At 48.1% G+C, this 19437-nt stretch overlaps 1 protein-coding gene across 1 annotated transcript; it reads right to left on the reverse strand.

The window, feature by feature from the left end:
* Window positions 1-5026: 5026 nt before the first annotated feature.
* ELP6 (elongator acetyltransferase complex subunit 6) lies at window positions 5027-19186 on the reverse strand. Its single transcript, XM_081882710.1, has 7 exons — window positions 19043-19186; window positions 16502-16580; window positions 14229-14299; window positions 11929-12062; window positions 9080-9275; window positions 7652-7798; window positions 5027-6242 (listed from the first exon to the last, which is right to left on the reverse strand). The coding sequence occupies exons 1-7, from the start codon at window positions 19094-19096 to the stop codon at window positions 6114-6116; spliced, it is 810 nt and encodes a 269-aa protein (XP_081738836.1). The 5' UTR covers window positions 19097-19186; the 3' UTR covers window positions 5027-6113.
* Window positions 19187-19437: the final 251 nt, after the last annotated feature.

Below are 19437 nucleotides of genomic sequence, written 5' to 3' on the forward strand. Positions count from 1 at the left end.
AGAAAGGAATGCTGTGATCACCAATAGTCAGCATGGATTTCTGAAAAATAAGTCATGTCAGACTAACCTGATCTCGTTTTTTGACAGAATTACAACCCTGGTAGATGAAGGGAACGCAGTGGATGTAGCCTACCTTGATTTCAGCAAGGCATTTGACAAGGTGCCCCGTGATATTCTTGTAAAGAAGCTGGTAAAATGCGGACTTGACTATGCTACCACTCAGTGGATTTGTAACTGGCTGACTGACCGAACCGAAAGGGTGCTCATCAATGTTCCTCTTCATCCTGGAGAAGAGTGACTAGTGGGGTGCCAAAGGGTTCTGTCTTGGGCTCGGTCTTATTCAACATCTTTATCAATGACTTGGATGATGGACTCAAGGGCATCCTGATCAAATTTGCAGATGACACCAAACTGGGAGGGGTGGATAACACCCCAGAGGACAGGATCACAATTCAAAACGACCTTGACAGATTAGAGAACTGGGCCAAAACAAACAAGATGAATTTAACAGGGAGAAATGTAAAGTATTGCACTTGGGCAAAAAAAATGAGAGGCACAAATACAAGATGGGTGACACCTGGCTTGAGAGCAGTACATGTGAAAAGGATCTAGGCGTCTTGGTTGACCACAAACTTGACATGAGCCAACAGTGTGACGCGGCAGCTAAAAAAGCCAATGCAATTCTGGGCTGCATCAATAGGAGTATAGCATCTAGATCAAGGGAAGTAATAGTGCCACTGTATTCTGCTCTGGTCAGACCTCACCTGGAGTACTGTGTCCAGTTCTGGGCACTACAGTTCAAGAAGGACACTGACAAACTGGAACGTGTCCAGAGGAGGGCAACCAAAATGGTCAAAGGCCTGGAAACGATGCCTTATGAGGAACGGCTAAGGGAGCTGGGCATATTTAGCCTGGAGAAGAGGAGGTTAAGGGGTGATATGATAGCCATGTTCAAATATATAAAAGGATGTCACATAGAGGAGGGAGGGAGAAAGGTTGTTTTCTGCTGCTCCAGAGAAGCCGACACGGAGCAATGGATCCAAACTACAAGAAAGAAGATTCCACCTAAACATGAGGAAGAACTTCCTGGCAGTAAGAGCTGTTTGACAGTGGAATTTGCTGCCAAGGAGTGTGGCGGAGTCTCCTTCTTTGGAGGTCTTTAAGCAGAGGCTTGACAACCATATGTCAGGAGTGCTCTGATGGTGTTTCCTGCTTGGCAGGGGGTTGGACTCAATGGCCCTTGTGGTCTCTTCCAAATCTATGATTCTATTCTATTCTATTCTATAATTATAAAACAATTTTCTTTTCTGAGTCATAATAATGGTGCAGCCCAGGCAGCACCAAACTGCCTCTTCCTTCCACCAATTCATATGACTGCCTTTTTTCTTTTTCTTTTCAGAATTAGATAAATTTAAGCCTTCAAAGGTGAGGCATGTTATACATCAAAAGTAATAATGACTGGGAGAAAAAAAGTATGGTGAATCAACAGATTCCCATTTGTAATAAAGAATTTCTTCTATCTGGGAGGACTTCCGGTCGGCGCCAGCGTTAATGGCGGTCCTTGCTTCGAGCTCCGAAGCAGGACTGCTCCACGAGTTCGGGTCTGACCCGCTACGGCGAGCGGGGGACCCCTAAAATCACAGGTTAAAATACAGGTTAATATGCAATTTAAAATGCAGCCTCATTTTAAAAGTAGCCCATGGATCAAAACCATAAGGGGAGGGAAACATAAGGGACAGACTGAGTCCAAACCAAAGGCCAGGCGGAACGGCTCTGTCTTGCAGGCCCTGCGGAAAGATGTTACGTCCCGCAGGGCCCTGGTCTCTTGTGACAGAGTGTTCCACCAAGTCGGGGCCAGTGCTGAAAAGGCCCTGGTCCTAGTTCAGACCAATCTAACCACCTTGCGACTTGGGACCTCCAAAGTGTTGTCATTTGTGGACCTTAAGGTCCTCCGCAGGGCATACCAGCAAAGGAGGTCCCGTAGGTACGTCATACACTACACACCCAGCTTCTCCTAGGTTTAGCTGTCTGACAATAACGGGTGGGGTTGGAGCCCTGTAGCAATTATGAGTGTACACATCATTCCTGTCTTCCCACACTTCATTACTGAAGATTTGGGAGGTCATCAATCACAGCTGTCAATATGCAGAGCACCCACGTTCCCTTTCCTGCAGCAGGTCAGAGACAGAATGTCAACACCGGGTGTCATATTATGGAATAATAATATTTATACCCCGCCCATCTGGCTGGGTTTCCCCAGCCACTCTGGGTGGCTTACAACATATCTAAAAACATAATAAAAACATCAGTCCTTAAAAACTTCCCTAAACAGGGCTGCCTTCAGATGTCTTCTAAAAGTCAGATAGTTGCTTATTTTCTTGACATCTGACGGGAGGGCCTTCCACAGGGTGGGAGCCACTACTGAGAAGGCCCTATAGCTGGTTCCCTGCAGCTTCACTTTTTGCAGGGAAGGAACCTCCAGGAGGCTCTCAGAGGAAGACCTCAGTGTCCGGGCAGAACAATGGGGATGGAGACACTCCATCAGGTACACTGGGCCAAGGCCGTTTAGGGCTTGAAAGGTCAGCAGCAACAATTTGAATTCTGCTCGGAAATGTACTGGGAGCCAGTGAAGATCCTTTAGGACCAGTGTTATATGGTCCCGGCGGCCACTCCCAGGCACCAGTCTAGCTGCCACATTCTGGATTAGCTGGTTTCTGAGTCACCTTCAAACGTAAGACCACGTAGAGCACATTGCAGTAGTCCAAGCCGGAAATAACCAGGGTATGTACCACTCTGGCGAGACAGTCTGTGGGCAGGTAGGGTCTCAGCCTGCATACCAGATGGAGCAGGTAAACAGCTGCTCTGGGCACAGAATTGACCTGCGCCTCCATGGACAGCTGTTGAATCCAAAATGACTCCTAGGCTGTGCACCTGGTTTTTCAGGGGCACAGTTACCCCATTCAGGACCACGGAGTCCCACACATCCACCTGCCCACTGTCCCCCAAGAACAGTACTTCTGTCTTTGTCAGGATTAAACCTCAACCCATCCGCCAACTGTATCCAGACACTCACACAGGGCCTTCACTGTCCTCACTGGTTCTGATTTGAAGGAGAGGTAGAGCTGGGTATCATCTGCATATTGGCGGGCACCCAGCCTAAAGCCCCTGATGATCTCTCTCAGCAGCTTCATGAAGATGCTAAAAAGCTTGGGGGAGAGGACAGAGCCCTGAGGCACCCCACAAGTGAGAGCCTAGGGGTCTGAGCACTCACCCCCAACACCTCTTTCTGGACACAGCCTGGGAGGAACTCTGTACTTGGCCCTTGGGAGACTCTCAAGCTGAGCTCCACATCCCCAAGCGAGACCCTTCACTGGTCCTGCTTCGAGTCCTCTAGTGCTTCTGTATGGTGATAACCGTTGGGACAAGGGTGGCGCTGTGGGTTAAACCACAGAGCCTAGGACTTGCCGATCTGAAGGTCGGCGGTTCAAATCCCCGCGACGGGGTGAGCTCCCCTTGCTCGGTCCCAGCTCCTGCCAACCTAGCAGTTCGAAAGCACGTCAAAGTGCAAGTAGATAAATAGGTACCACTCCGGCGGGAAGGTAAATGGCATTTCCATGCGCTGCTCTGGTTCGCCAGAAGCGGCTTAGTCATGCTGGCCACATGAGCCGGAAGCTGTACGCCAGCTCCCTTGGCCAATAAAGCGAGATGAGCACTGCAACCCCAGAGTCCTCCGCGACTGGACCTAACGGTCAGGGGTCCCTTTACCTTTATGGTGATAACCATAAATTTGTAGAAGGGATACAAAAGGTCTTGACCAAAGATTATTCATGTATGCCACGACTGCTGCTAGAATCTTGATAGCCCCAAAAATGGAAAACACAGGTATTACCAACCGTGAAGGAGTGGCAGACGAAGATGGTCGAATATGCGGAATTAGTAAAGCTGACCTAGAAGGATCCGCAATCAGGAGGAAACAAAGGTCCAAAAGAAATGGAGTAAATTTATGGACTATATAAGTGAGAACTGTAGAACTTTGAAGATGTTAGCAGGGCTGAAATAAATCTTATGACATGGACTAGATATTACCAAAGAACTGTGGATTAGAGAGTGGAATAAGAAAACCTGCTGAAGGGAGGTAGGGAAGTCAATGAAAGAAAGATAGATGTAAAAGGATATGAAATATCAGGGTATTTTGTTTATGCGTATGAAATGAAAACCTAATAAAAACATATTTTTAAAAAAAGGAAGGGGTACCAAGGGTCATCTTGCCAATCCCCTGCAATACAATGCCTCTTGCTTCGATGGAGTGTGACTCTTACCTCTTATTCTCTCTCTCTCTCTCTCTCTCTCTCTCTCTCTCTCTCTCTCTCTCTCTCTCTCTGTGTGTGTGTGTGTGTACCTCTGGCAGCTGGCTTTACACAGCTGGAATGGAGCCTCCTTTGCAAAGGCAACAGTCCCACCCATTCCACTTTGCCTCTGATCCTGCTCACCTCTGGATTATAGCTACCAGAAAATGGCTCACAAGGGAATGTCGTCCTCAGCTTTCAAATGTTCCCATGTTCCTGCTTCAGCACAACCAGAGCCCACTTCTCAGTATTTTTTAATCAGTGGGGAGCCTGTCTTCCATCGCTGCCTGGCTCTTCAGCTTATACACTCTGCCTCCCAGGAGCCAGAAGACAGGCACATTAATGAGATCTGGGACTGCCCTATTTGCTCCACTTGGCAGAGATCTTTAACTTCACGCTCCTCGCCGAAGGAAACACGGCAATCTGCCACCAGTGATTGATAGTCGGGGCAGGGATGTCTCCACCTTCCTCTCTTTGAGATGGATTCTTGGAGAAAAGGTCACTGCTGACTGGAGAGAGTCATTAAGCCCTGTCCCTATAAACGGGGAAATTGAGGAGATTAGAGCAGTTAGGACAGCAGTGGACAGCGGCATCCCAACAGAGGTTTGCAAGGCTGCATTGCAAATCCAGACTAAATTGGACAGAACAGGTTTGGCTCAAACAAGCACGAAATCTGCAACTGGTCTCGAATTGCGTGTTTATTCAGCTGTCAAAAACCCTGCTGGTTTAAGGCCAGAGTTAAGGCTGTCTCACAATTCCGCTGGGTTAAGGTGGAGGCCTTAACAGACGCGCCCCGCAATCAGAAGCGATGATGGGCAATGTCAGAGATTCCCCATGCTTTCAGGCCCAAATCCAGATGAGGAGAATGGAGTGCCTGGGATGAGCAGAGGTGTTCCTTGTTGTGCTGGTCCTGTCTTTCTTAAGCCAGGGGTTGGGAGCTGCCAGTCTGGGGGCCACAGTGGGCCCCTGCAAGGCTCCTAATGTGGCCTGCAAGGCTGTTTTCCCAAACTTCTGTTTCCCCTGACTTCTGATGCAACGTCAAGTACAGGTCAGGTTACAGTGACTTGGTCGCATGACCAAGTTACCCATGGGGAAATTGATGGTGATCTTTGCAGAAAGTAACTTTGAGCTCCCTGCCTTAACTACAAGGGGTATTCTGGTGCCCCTTTAATCAGACTGTGCAGCTTGGCTCACTTCCCCGAGTTATCTCATCTGCACGCAAGCCATTTCCTGCCTTCCGTCCGTGGCATACTTGAAGGCTGGGTTGTGTTGGTATCTTGGGCGACCTGACAGACTGCGAAGATGGGAACAGCACCTGTACACAACTGAACACGGAGCATTTTCAGTCGCCTCGGCCTCCTGACCTGCCTTGCTATCTTTCGACACCCGCTCGAGAGCCGGCGAACCTACTGAAACCACCTGGCACAACACCAAAGCTGGCTGGAGCACCAGGTTTTTTAGTGACAGGCCCCAAACTACCGCAGAGCTGGTTACAGTCTTTTCCTTGTTTTCGACATTGTCCACAGAGCAGCTCAGAACAAATTCAAGATCAGGCAGAGGACTGCAGCAGTGGTGGGAAGCCAGTGCCCTGTTCTTCCCCGGATCAAAGCCCAACAGAACACCACAGTGACTGAACCGTCACAGCAAAAGCCATCTCTGCATGGGAGAATTCTTCTGTCCCTCTCTCGATGCCTCAAGATCTACCTGAGGACAGCACCACACCTTCTCCATCGCCCCTGAAACAAGCTTCCCCCAACCCTCAGAAAGTCACAGCACAGCCGCCGACATCCCGCGAGCAAAAAACATGACGTTCCTGTCCTGGATCTTGTACTGGTAAATGCGCAGGAGGTCCCGCTCCGCTTTACTCTCCCACGAGCTCCGCTGGATGATCGATAACTGGAGCAACAAAAGGGAAAATTGGGGGGGGGAGAGCATTTATTTATTGCTTTTTTATATATTTAAAAATGTGTTCTGCTAGATCACTAAAATTACAGGTGAAACTCCAAAAATTAGAACACCATGGAAAAGTTCACTTATTTCAGTAATTCAACATAAAAGGTGAAACTAATATATGAGATAGACTCATGACACGCAAAGCGAGATATGTCAAGCCTTTATCTGTTATCATTGCGATGATCATGGCATGGTACAGCTGATGAAAACCACAAATGAAAACTTAATGATGGCTTTCTGCACAACTGTCAGGTCAGCAGCCTTCCCCATGATTGTGCTTCCTGCTGAACCAGACTGAGAGACCATTTAAAGGCTCAGGAACCCATTGCAGGTGTTATGGACTGAATAGCTACTGCACCTTTTCACAATAGTCTAATTTTCTGAGATTGTTAATTTGGGGTTTTCATCAGCTGTACCATGCCACGATCATGCTTTACGCTGGCTCCCTGGACAAGTAAAGCGAGATGAGTGCTGCAGCCCCAGAGTCGGTCACGACTGGACCTAATGGTCAGGGGTCCCTTTACCTTTACCTTTTACACTAATAGTAACACCTGGAACTTCTCCTGGTAGCAAATCAGCAACCAGAAGTAAGTGTGTGTGTGTGTGTACAGAACAACTCACTGTCCTCATCCACCCGCCCAAAGGAGTGGGAGTGGTGGGGTGCAGGGACACCAAAGAAGGATGTCAAAAACGACACACCAATGAGTTCTAGTGCTTTATTAAAAGAAAGGTGTTCGCTTGCAGCAAATCAGTCTGCCATATCTCCCAGCCTCTGCAGATGCCAGACGGACATGGCAGGAGGAGATGGCTTGTCCGCACCCAAGCGAACATTATTTATATACAAAGCAGCCTAGGCCACTTTGGCCAGGACCTCCCATCGCTCCACCTGCCCAGATGAGGGCATAGGTGAGAAAAACCCAAATCTTAGCAATAGCTCCACTTTCCAGGCTGGGCGATGTATCGCTATATGGTCCAAAACCGGTTTGAAGTTCATATCGTGATTGGTTTTGTAAGTTTTGACCTGGCAATCTATCACGAATCATGATGTGTGTTTGTGTGCTCTGCAAAAACCACAATGTGGGGAAAACTGTGAAGCCAGCCAAAGCCTTTACAGAGCTTCATCCTTATTTCCTGTGATAGATCAGTATATCACGATGTTTAGCTGGTGATATATGGCGATGTTGAAAACCGCATGTCGCCCAGCTCTACTCAAGAGTCTACATCAAAGCAAGTGAATCAAAACATAGATGAGCTCATTGCTGCAACAACTACCAATTAATCATGGGGTTATCTTGACGACGAAGGTGGTGTTTGCAGGCCTTTCATCTTCATATTTGCTTCAACATACTCACCTGCCCATGAACATCCTTGCAGTAGCCAGTCACCAGTCCTTCTGCCCACAGGATCCGATTGCTCTGGTGACAGACAGCCTTCACAAGCAGCTCGTTCTCCTCATCCTCCGAGTCGGCGCTGCTGTGCAGCATCACAACCAAGTTCCCCTGAGAGCCAGGAAGCACCACAACAGTTTCAGCTCCAATTTTAGATCAGGAGGCGCCGATAAGACACCCGCCCCCTGTCTCCTAACTATGTAGTATCTGCACCAAGCTGAATTTTGAATTTTTGAAGCTAAGAGGCAGATTACTATTCTATTTATATATACCCCACCTTCCCCCCCCTCAGACCAGGACTCAAGGCAGCTACAGTGGTACCTCGGGTTAAGAACTTAATTCGTTCTGGAGATCCGTTCTTAACCCGAAACTGTTCTTAACCTGAGGTACCACTTTAGCTAATGGGGCCTCCTGCAAATTAAAACAACACAGGTAAAATTTTAAAAAGCTAAATATACGTCCTCTTCAGGCTCCGGAGAGGGTCTCCTCGTGAGTCACGAGGACTCTCCAGCTCTCTCCCACCATTCCTGGGTTTGAATGAATTTATTTACAGTGGCACCTCAGTTTACGAACTTAATCCATTCCGTAAGTCCATTCTTAAACCAAAACCCTTCTTCAACTGAGGTGCGCGTTCCCTTATGAGGCTTGCCGCCGCCAGTGCCCTTCCACCGTTCAGACTGTGTTCTTAGACTGAGGTAAAGTTCTCAAAAAAAAAAAAAAAGGGCCCCGTGATAGTTAAGTCCAGTCACAGACGACTCTGGGGTTGCAGCGCTCATCTTGCTTTACAGGCCGAGTGAGTCGGAGTTTGTCTGCAGACAGTTTTTCCAGGTTATGTGGCCAGCATGACTAAGCCGCTTCTGGCGCAAAGGAACACCGAAACCAGAGCAGCACACGGAATGCCGTTTACCTTCCCGCCACAGCCGTACCTATTTATCTACTTGCACTGGCGTGCTTTCGAACTGCTAAATTGGGACTGAGCAACGGAAGCTCATCCTGTCATGAGGATTTGAACCGCCGACCTTCTGATCGGCAAGCCCAAGAGGCTCAATGGTTTAGACTACAGTGCCACCCGCATCCCAAAAACTGGGACACTATTTCTGGTTTTGCGGAGTTCGTAAACTGAATAGTTCGTCAACAGGACTGTCCTTAAACTGAGGTACCACTGTATTCACCTACTTCCTGGTGCCGCACATGCACATAAGGAGAACATGCGAAAGGGCTTGGTGGTGCCTGTATTAAGCACTTCAGAAACAGTTCTTGAAAGCCCAAGAAAGGGCTGCAAAGGAACAGGATTTCGTTCTGAGCCCTGCCTACGCTGGAGTGACAACGGCCACTCGTTTCAGGGCAGGCACCTGTCAAAAGGAAAAGCAACCTGCGCAGCAATCATGGTACCTTAAGCTGAGTGTTCACCGTGACTCTGCAATAATGGATAAAGTCGAGAATGTCCGTCAGTCTCACACCCAGGCCCAGCAAGATGCCAAGGTTGTCCACGAGCAGAACTGGGCATTTCCACGAGTCTCCGCCAGCAGCAGGGCTCAACGCACTCCGGACGAACTCATAAAGGGCTTTCAGGTTTGAGCCGTCACCACTGCCAGGGACAGACGGAGGAGAGGAGAGGTCTAAGTCCCTGAAAGATCACATCTACAACATTCACAACATCCCACCGCAAGCAAGAGACATTACAGTGGTGCCCCGCAAGACAAATGCCTCGCAAGATGGAAAACCCGCAAGACGAAAGGGTTTTCCGTTTGCGAGTTGCTTCGCAAGACGAATTTCCCTATGGGCTTGCTTCGCAAGAAGAAAGCCCATAGGGAAATCTCCGGGGACCTCTTTTAAATGCTGGCGGTGGGGAGCAAAGCCTTTCCTGGACCTCTTCTGAAGGCCGGCGGGGGGCAAAAGTCTTTGCTCCCCCCTGTCTGCCTTCCCGGACGGCTTTTGAAGGCAGGCGGGGGGGAGCAAAGACTTTCGCCCCCCGCCGGCCTTCAGAAAAGGTCCTGGACGGGGGGCAAAAGTCTTTGCTCCCCCCGCCTGCCTTCCCGGGGGCTTTAAAATCGCCCCGGGACAGCGGAGAAGTCCTCCGCTGTCCCGGGGCTATTTTAAAATGCTGGGGGTGGGAAGAAAAGCCCTTGTCCCCCCCCCCCAGCCTTCAGAAGAGGTCGGGGGTCAGACCGTCCCCGGACCTGGTCTGAAGGCGGTTTCCATAGGAACGCATTGATTGATTTTCAATGCATTCCTATGGGAAACCGTGCTTCGCAAGACGAAAAACTCGCAAGACGAAAAAACTTGCGGAACGAATTAATTTCGTCTTGCGAGGCACCACTGTACCTCCAAACACATACCTATGTAACAGGTTCCAGGAAACAACTTCTCCCCACTCAATGAAATATACAGTGCTATCAAAGGCTTAGGCTGCAATCCGGGGGTTTTTCCTTTTCTTTGGCAACAATTATTTATTGGTTTTCACATATAACATTACAATACAAATGTACCAAAGCCAACACATTTCCTCTCCATCCCCCCATACATTTACATTTATATTTCCTCAATCCATCATATTATTCTTTTCTCCTTCCTCCCACTTCCCTCTGCCGACACTCGATTTCCTCCACATTATACAATTTTTTAGCAGACAAAGATACCTTACTCAGCGTAGTTCTGCCTGATTCCTTCCCTTCCCCAGGGCTACAACTTGGCAACTTGGGCTTTCAAAGGATCTCCTGGGCGTTGTGGCTTGCCCAGTCGCCAAGACCATGTTAAAAACTAGGCTGTGGGACATAGATCGCCGGGAACTAATCTCTGCTGCGGAAAAAAACATGCTCCCCTCTTTATTTTCGACTCTCTGGGGCGCAGGAATTTAATCTCAATTATTTACAATTTTTGTTTGCTAGAAAGAAGGGCTTTTTCACTGGCTAGGTTCAATTCTAATCCTTCTAACCTCCTTTGGGGTAGGTTTGCGGGTTTGGCAGAAGGAGATAGGATCTGCCCATGCGATGCCCACCTGGTGGAAACTCTAGCTCACAGGGCCCTTAAATGCAAAATGTATGATGATCTCCGCCAACAATTTCTAGACCATCTTATGTATTCCAACATGGAAACCAGAGATGGAGGTCATGTGCTTCTTATTACAAGGGAGAGACCAGGAGCTCACCAAGACACTAGCTAAGTTCCTCTATCTGATTTTTTTGTCGCCAAAGCATGCTACAGGATCCTGCCCTTGCTGGAAACCCACAGAGATGAGGCGGATTGCTCTCCTCATCTGCCCCTTGGTGGGTGACTGTGCTGTTGGGGTGGCGACGAGATTGCACTGGCCTATCTATTCTGACGCAGGTGGCGCTGTGGGTTAAAGCCTCAGCGCCTAGGACTTGCCGATCGAAAGGTCGGCGGTTCGAATCCCTGCGGCGGGGTGCGCTCCCGCTGCTCGGTCCCAGCGCCTGCCAACCTAGCAGTTCGAAAGCACCTCCGGGTGCAAGTAGATAAATAGGGACCGCTTACCAGCGGGAAGGTAAACGGCGTTTCCGTGTGCGGCTCTGGCTCGCCAGAGCAGCGATGTCACGCTGGCCACGTGACCCGGAAGTGTCTCCGGACAGCGCTGGCCCCTGGCCTCTTAAGTGAGATGGGCGCACAACCCCAGAGTCTGTCAAGACTGGCCCGTATGGGCAGAGGTACCTTTACCTTTACCTTTATCTATTCTGAATGTTCTTATGTGATGCCAATAAAGGTTACTTGACTTGGCATTATAAAATTTACAATAATCTTTGCATTCTACAGACTTCTCAAATCAACTATATGTTCTTATTATCTTTCCTTACTAATTTTTCTTCCATCCAGTACTTCGCATTTTAATCTAGGCACATTAGCATATCTTTTTTTAGAGCAATGTTTTGCCATATATTCATCAAAACATTTCCACTTCTTTTTTTAAGGAGTTAGGCTGCAATCCTAACCCTAGTTCAGTCGGAGATACAGTGGTACCTCAGGTTAAGTACTTAATTCGTTCCGGAGGTCCGTACTTAACCTGAAACTGTTCTTAACCTGAAGAACCACTTTAGCTAATGGGGTCTCCCACTGCCACCGCCGGAGCACGATTTCAGTTCTCATCCTGAAGCAAAGTGCTTAACCTGAAGCACTATTTCTGGGTTAGCGGGGTCTGCAACCTGAAGCGTATGTAACCTGAAGCGTCTGTAACCCAAGGTACCACTATACTTCTGAGTAGATCTGGTTAGGGCAGTGATGCAAGTTACCTGAGGAACTGGAAAGGGTTGGCTTCACCCGTCTGTTCTTGATGCTGCTGCCCAAACAATATGTCGTTTGAGGATTTCAGCCCTTCCAAGAACACAAGCTGGCCTCGTTCTTTGGCCGCAGGCAAGCTGACTCCCTGGAAAGCAATATTTGCAGGTGGAGAAATGCAAGCATTGCGATTTTGCAAGCAAGTGCCAGGCACATTTGAACGTCTCTCCTGCGGGTTTTTGGCTAGGGCGGCCTGCCTGCCAAAAGCAACAAGCAGGAACACGTGGAAGCTGGCCCAGGAGTCCTTCACTACCCAATTTCAAGTCCTTTCCATTGTTTAGCAATGCAGACAGCTGTGGAAATCCTTGGGAGAGACAGCACACACACAATCGCCTTCGATTGTGAGAAACCTCTGCTCCAGTTCCTATGTGTTGAACTGTCGCCAGAAACAGGATGTTGGAGTGGCCCTCTGGCCTGCTCCAGCCGCCAGGCTCTTTCTTATGTACTTAAATTTATTTGGTCATAAATGATACCAAAATGAAGGAAATGGTCCTTCCTGATACGAAGCATCTTCATAGATGGTGCTTAGTTGGAGACATGACTGAGCAATGCTCTAGCTCAGGCTTCCTCAACCTTGGGCCTCCAGATGTTTTGAGACTACAGTTCCCATCATTCCTGGCCACTGGTCCTTCTAGCTAGGGATCATGGGAGTTGTAGGCCAAAAACATCTGGAGGCCCAAGGTTGAGGACCTCTGCTCTAGCTGACTGCTTCCCAAAGTGGGTGATTACTTAAGGATTACTTAAGGGTGTGCTAAGAGGCAAGGGGAGGACGCGGGAGCCTAGGACTTGCCGATCAGAAGGTCAGCGGTTCGAATCTGCGCGACGGGGTGAGCTCCCGTTGCTCGATCCCTGCTCCTGCCAACCTAGCAGTTTGAAAGCTTGTCAAAGTGCAAGTAGATAAATAGGTACCACTCCGGTGGGAAGGTAAACAGTGTTTCTGTGCGCTGCTCTGGTTCGCCAGAAGCGGCTTGGTCCTGCTGGCCACACGACCTGGAAGCTGTATGCCAGCTCCCTTGGCCAATAAAGCAAGATGAGCACCACAACCCCAGAGTCGGCCACAGCTGGACCTAATGGTCAGGGATCCCTTTACCTTTAAGAGGCAAGGGGGCAGTGGGGTGGGACTGGAGGTGGTCTTCTCCAAGCACATTGATCGCTTTTCTATGATTGGCCAGCTTAAAGCCTCAAGCAAAACACTTTCCACACTCTGCATTTCAAGTTCCGCTGCTGTTATCGCTATTTCCCTAGGTCAAGTTCATTTGCAACAATTCTGATAGCCGATTATGGGTAACAGCTATTGATTTTCTTCTAAATCCTTAACTGTACATCTGTGGTAGGTGAAGGTGTGTTTGTGTTTGTTAAGCAGTTGTACAGAAATACATTGTGCTATAAAGTCCCTTATGTTTCCTTTGTCAGACATCAGCTTGCCGACAAAGGTCCGTATAGTTAAAGCTCTGGTTTTCCCAGTAGTGATGTATGGAAGTGAGAGCTGGACCATAAAGAAGGCTGATCGCCGAAGAATGGATGCTTTTGAATTCTGGTGCTGGAGGAGACTCTTGAGAGTCCCATGGACTGCAAGAAGATCAAACCTATCCATTCTTAAGGAAATCAGCCCTGACTGCTCAGATCGTGAAGCTGAGGCTCCAATACTTGGGCCACCTCATGAGAAGAGAAGACTCCCTGGAAAAGACCCTGATGTTGGGAAAGATGGAGGGCACAAGGAGAAGGGGACAACAGAGGACGAGATGGTTGGACAGTGTTCTGGAAGCTACGAACATGAGTCTGACCAAACTGCAGGAGGCAGTGGAAGACAGGAGTGCCTGGCGTGCTCTGGTCCACGGGGTCACAAAGAGTCGGACACGACTAAACGACTAAACAACATGTTTCCATTAGTCAGAATGCATGAAAATGCTTTTCATGCAATCCTGATTGCTGAACTTAATTGTGTTGTTATCGTCCTTAGTGGGTTGTGTAAACTGCTATTTTATAGGGTAGGGGCCCCTGGGGATGAGTTTATGGAACCAAGGGGCTAGCAGCCAGCAAAGGTTTGAGAGCCGCTGGATTAAGATTCTGAAGCACCTTTGGTATTAATTTTAATTCTGTATATGGCTGGTAATCGTGAGCAGGAGAGCTGTTGTGCTTCCCTTAGCAGTTTCCCTTTTGGCCCCCCTCGGCCTGATCCAACAGCCGGGTAGATCATCCCTGGAGGCCTGGACTGAGATGTTTTAATTAATACAATAAAATCATCCTGGCTTACCAGCTTTTGGGCCACTATGTTGTAGTGGCTGAAGGACTGCAGAAGCGCCACGAAACAGACTTTGCAGCCAGCTGGAAAGACAAAAAAGGACACAAGGTGCTTTGCTGTTACGATGTTCCCACCATCAAGGCGATGACAACACAAAAAACGGCAGGAAACAAACTGTTGCTCTGAAAATGTCCTTTCCCATTGTCATTTTCGTCATCACCTTTCAAGGCTTTCCCATCCTGCTGGGAAAGATGCAAATCCTGCTGGGCACGAAAAAACCAGATTCACTGCCGATTCATTGCGTCTTTTGACTTTACTTGCCCAAATGGGCAGTGGAAGGAAGGCGAAGGACTCTCCTTCACTGGAGGTCTTGAAACAGATGTTGGATGGCCATCTGTCAGGGATTCTCTAGTTGTGGTTCCTACATTGCAGAGGGTTGGACTAGATGACCCTCGGGGTCCCTTCCAACTTGACAATTCTCTGATGATTCTATCTGAAGTTAGGTGGGTCCCAACTAGTGACACAGCCTTCTCAGTTGCAGCACTGCATTTGCTAAGAGGCTCTTCTCACATCTGGCAGAGGGAAAAGACTTTCTATCTATCTATCTATCTATCCATCATCTATCTATCTATCTATCTATCTATCTATCTATCTATCTATCATCTATCTATCTATCTATCTATCTATCTATCTATCTATATCTATCTATCTACAGTGGTGCCTCGCAAAACGAAATTAATTCGTTCCGCAAGTCTTTTCGTCTTGCGAGTTTTTCGTCTTGCGAAGCACGGTTTCCCATAGGAATGCATTAAAAATCAATTAATGCGTTCCTATGGAAACCGCCTTCAGACCAGGTCCGGGGACAGTCTGTCCCCCGACCTCTTCTGAAGGCTGGCGGGGGGCAAAAGTCTTTGTCCCCCCTGCCTGCCTAGCCGGGGGCTTTTAAATCGCCCCGGGACTGTCCTTCAAAAGCCGTCTGGGCGCTTTTAAATCGCCCCGGACAGTCCCGGGGCGATTTAAAAGCCCCCGGTCCTGGACCTCTTCCGAAGGCGGGCGGGGGACAAAAGTCTTTGTCCCCCCTGCCTGCCTTTCCGGGAGAGCGGGAAGGCAGCACTGCGTTTTCCGCTCTCCCGGGAAGGCAGGCAGGGGGGAGCAAAGACTTTTGCCCCCCGCCAGCCTTCAGAAGAGGTCCAGGACCTCTTCTGAAGGCAGGCGGGGGGGAGCAAAGACTTTTCAAAAGCCGTCCGGGCGCTTTTAAATCGCCCCGGACAGTCCCGGGGCGATTTAAAAGCCCCCGGTTAGGCAGGCAGGGGGGACAAAGACTTTTGCCCCCCGCCCGCCTTCAGAAGAGGTTCTGGACCTCTTCTGAAGGCGGGCGGGGGGCAAACGTCTTTGCTCCACCCCGCCTGCCTTCAAAAGCCGTCCGGGATAGCGGGAAGCGCTTCCCTGCTATCCCGGACCGCTTTTAAAATGCTGGCGGTGGGGAGCAAAGCCTTTCGCCCCCGCCGGCCTTCCTGGACCTCTTCTGAAGTCCGGAGGGGGGGGAAGGCTTTGCTCCCCACCGCCAGCATTTAAAAGAGGTCCCCGGAGATTTCCCTATGGGCTTTCGTCTTGCGAAGCAAGCCCATAGGGAAAATCATCTTGCGAAGCGTCGCAAAAACCGAAAAACCCTTTCGTCTTGCGGGTTTTTCGTCTTGCGAGGCATTTGTCTTGCGGGGCACCACTGTATCATCTATCATCTATCTATCTATCTATCTATCTATCTATCTATCTATCTATCTATCATCTATCTATCTATCTATCTATCATCATCTATCTATCTATCATCTATCTCTCTATCATCTATCTATCTATCTATCTATCTATCTATCTATCTATCTATCTATCTATCTACCATCTATCTATCTATCATCTATCATCTATCTATCTATCATCTATCTATCTATCTATCTTCAGTCCTTCCAGCACAGAATATAAACAGGCTGACTGCAGAGATTTCATCCACTCTTCTGAATCCTCCAGGCCACTGCTCTGCTTTGTGTTTATTTTCATTTAATTTTTACATTCACAGGTCTATCTTGTTGACGGTTTTATTCCCCCATTTACAGAAATAAATAAATGAACACATTCTAGAATTCTCCCCCTCAAACAGGTGTACAGATCACATACACACATGCTACGGTTCTTCTAAAGACGTTTGCATCCCATCTTGCCAATGTTTGGTTTTATGTAAGAAATATGGGGTGATTTGTTTTTTTAATCACCAGATTGATTTTGCTGCATACCTTTCAAATAAAAGGAAAGGAAATGGTGAAGCAGGAAGCTGGCATCTGTCTTGTCAGCACACAGCAAGGTCAGCTTGCCCTGGAAAACAAAAAAATAGGGAGAGTATAAAAATGAAACGATCACATGAGTCAACAGTGTGATGCAGCAGCAAAAAAACCTAGTGCAATTCTAGGCTGCATCAACAGAGGTCTAGTGTTCGGAACAAGGGAAGTTAATAGTATCGCTCTATTCTACCTTGGCTGGACACCACTTGGAGTCCTGTATCCAGTTCTGGGCTCCCCAGTTTCAAAAGAATATTGACATGCTAGAATCAAGATGACCAAGGGTCTGGAAACCAAGAATTATGACCTCACTGGGTCACGTTGGAGATTAAATGAGGGTGGGGAGAGAACTGCCTATACAGTGGTGCCCCGCAAGACAAATGCCTCGCAAGACGAAAAACCCGCTAGACGAAAGGGTTTTCCGTTTTTCGATGCACTTCGCAAGACGAATTTCCCTATTGGCTTGCTTCGCAAGACGAAAACGTCCTGCAAGTCTTGCGATTTTTTTCGCTCCCCCCCCTTTTTCTAAGCCACTAAGCTGCTAATAGCCTTTTAGCCGCTAAGCCACTAAGCCTTTAATAGCCGCTAAGCCGCTAATAGTGCTAATCCGCTAATAGGGTTGCTTCGCAAGACGAAAAAACCGCTAGACGAAGAGACTCGCGGAACGGATTATTTTCGTTTTGCGAGGCACCACTGTACCACCTTGAGCTCCTTGGAGGGGGAAAATATGGGTGTGTATATATGTAGATATATATACAGTGGTACTTCGGGTTAAGTACTTAATTCGTTCTGGAGGCCCGTTCTTAACCTGAAGCACCACGTTAGCTAATGGGGCCTCCTGCTGCTGCCACGCCACTGGAGCACAATTTCTGTTCTCATTCTTATTATTTCTGTTTTCATCCTTATCATCCACTTATTATTGAGGGGAAGTGCATGGAACAGGTCTCGGTGTTTCGATTTCTGGGAATGGAGTTGAGAGACAATCTAACCTGGGGAGAGAACAGCAAAGACCTGGTGAAGAGAGCACAGCAGAGGTTATATTTTCTGAGAATCCTCTGGAAAAACAATCTCTCAAAGGACCTGTTGATGGCATTTGACCATTGTACTGTTGAGAGTGTATTAACTTATGGTCTGTGCGTGTGGTTTGGGAGCTGCACGGTCAGGGGAAAACCAATGCTGTCCAGGGTTGTAAAGACTGCAGAGAGAATAATTGGGTGCACTCTTCCCACCTTAGATGAAATCTACGCTTCCAGGTGCCATAAGAAAGCTGCAGAGATAGTGCAGGATAGTGCTCACCCGGGAAATGATCTCTTTCAGCTTCTGCCTTCTGGAAGAAGGTATAGGGTTATAAAGGCCAGGACTAGCCGCCTGAGAAACAGTTTCTATGCAAATGCAATTCTGGTTCTAAACACAGCATGAGGGGTTTCTATAGTATAGTGTATATTTTAAAATGGGGTTTTAGAGTTTTTAGGGGGTTTTGAATGTTTTATGTAGTTTTATGTACTTTTGTGGTAGTTTTATGCAGTTTTTATGTAGTTGTATGTAGTTTTTTCAATTTCATTGTCCTGCATGGGACAGTGACAATAAAGATATATCTATCTATCTATTCTGAAGCAAAGTTCTTAACCCGAGGTACTATTTCTGGGATAGAGTCTATAACCTGAAGCGTATGTAACCTGAAGCGTATGTAACCCGAGGTACCACTGTAGTTCTAACTACATCAAAGTTTAATTGTTTTTAATGGTTATTTTTCTCTGTGTTTCTAGCTGTTTTTTATCCATAAGCCACCGTCCCTATCATGGGAAAAAGTCGAAGAACAAATAAATATATAATAATAATAGTAATAATGATGTTAATATCAATGCAGTATACAAATTTAACTAATGTTAACAAGAATAAATAGAAATCAGGGATGAAAAACAATAATTTTATATATTGCGCGCCTCTGTTTCTAATTTGACCCTGTTACACGGTTTTGTATGTATTGTGGTATTTTATGCATTGTGACTTGCCATTATTTTTCTTGATTATACTTCAGTAATTATTATAATTGTGAATTTCTGTTTAATCATTATTTGCTGATATTCTGGGAGTTGGTTTTGTAGTGTATTATTATATTCAAAGCAATTATTTGATACAAGTCAGCTATTTCAAAGTTATGTTTCTATGATGACTTTTTTGTATTTAATCAGATTGCTATAAGGTGTGGGAACACTGCTGTCTTATTTTGCTGTTTCTTCATCTTATTAATCCACCTTGTGCACACTAATATAGAAAAGCAGTATACAGATTAGAAGTTTCCAGGGCTCCAGAAAGAGGCTTCACTAGGGGGGAAAGGCCTGGAAGGCCAAGGGTGCAAGGACTACAAATCCCAGCATGCTTCGCTCCCAAACCGCGCACGCGCGTTGCATCCTGGGAGCCGGAGCCCCACACACAACCCAACAGCCCTCCGCCCACCGCTCCACGGAGGCCGGAGACTTCCAGGCGGCGGCCCCTCACCTGCTCCGGCTTCTCGACGGAGGCTCCGAGCAGCTCGTTCAGCTCGGCGAACATCGCGTCGCTCTCTTTCTCTCTCAGTACGGCGTCCGCCGAGGGTCGAAAGAGGCGTTGCTGCTTCGCGCCCGCGAGGGCCGCCGCAGTACGCATGCGCTCATTGGCCTCCGATCAGCTCTCGCGGCCGCCCTCTGCCGCCGACTTGTCAAGAGGCGCGGCGCGCATGCGCCCCCTGGGTCTCGGCTCCGCTCTCGCTGCTGCCGCCGCCTGCCGTGCGCTTGAAAGCGGCGCGGGCGGGCGCGAGGTCGCAGAATGGAGCGGGCGGGCAGGGAATGAATCCTCTCGCAACGCTGACAGCTGAATGTCATGGATAGAATCACAGCGTTGGAAGGGACCTCCAG

Source organism: Podarcis melisellensis (genome assembly GCF_964234715.1).
Source record: "Podarcis melisellensis genome assembly, chromosome: 12".
Taxonomy (NCBI): Eukaryota; Metazoa; Chordata; class Lepidosauria; order Squamata; family Lacertidae; genus Podarcis; species Podarcis melisellensis.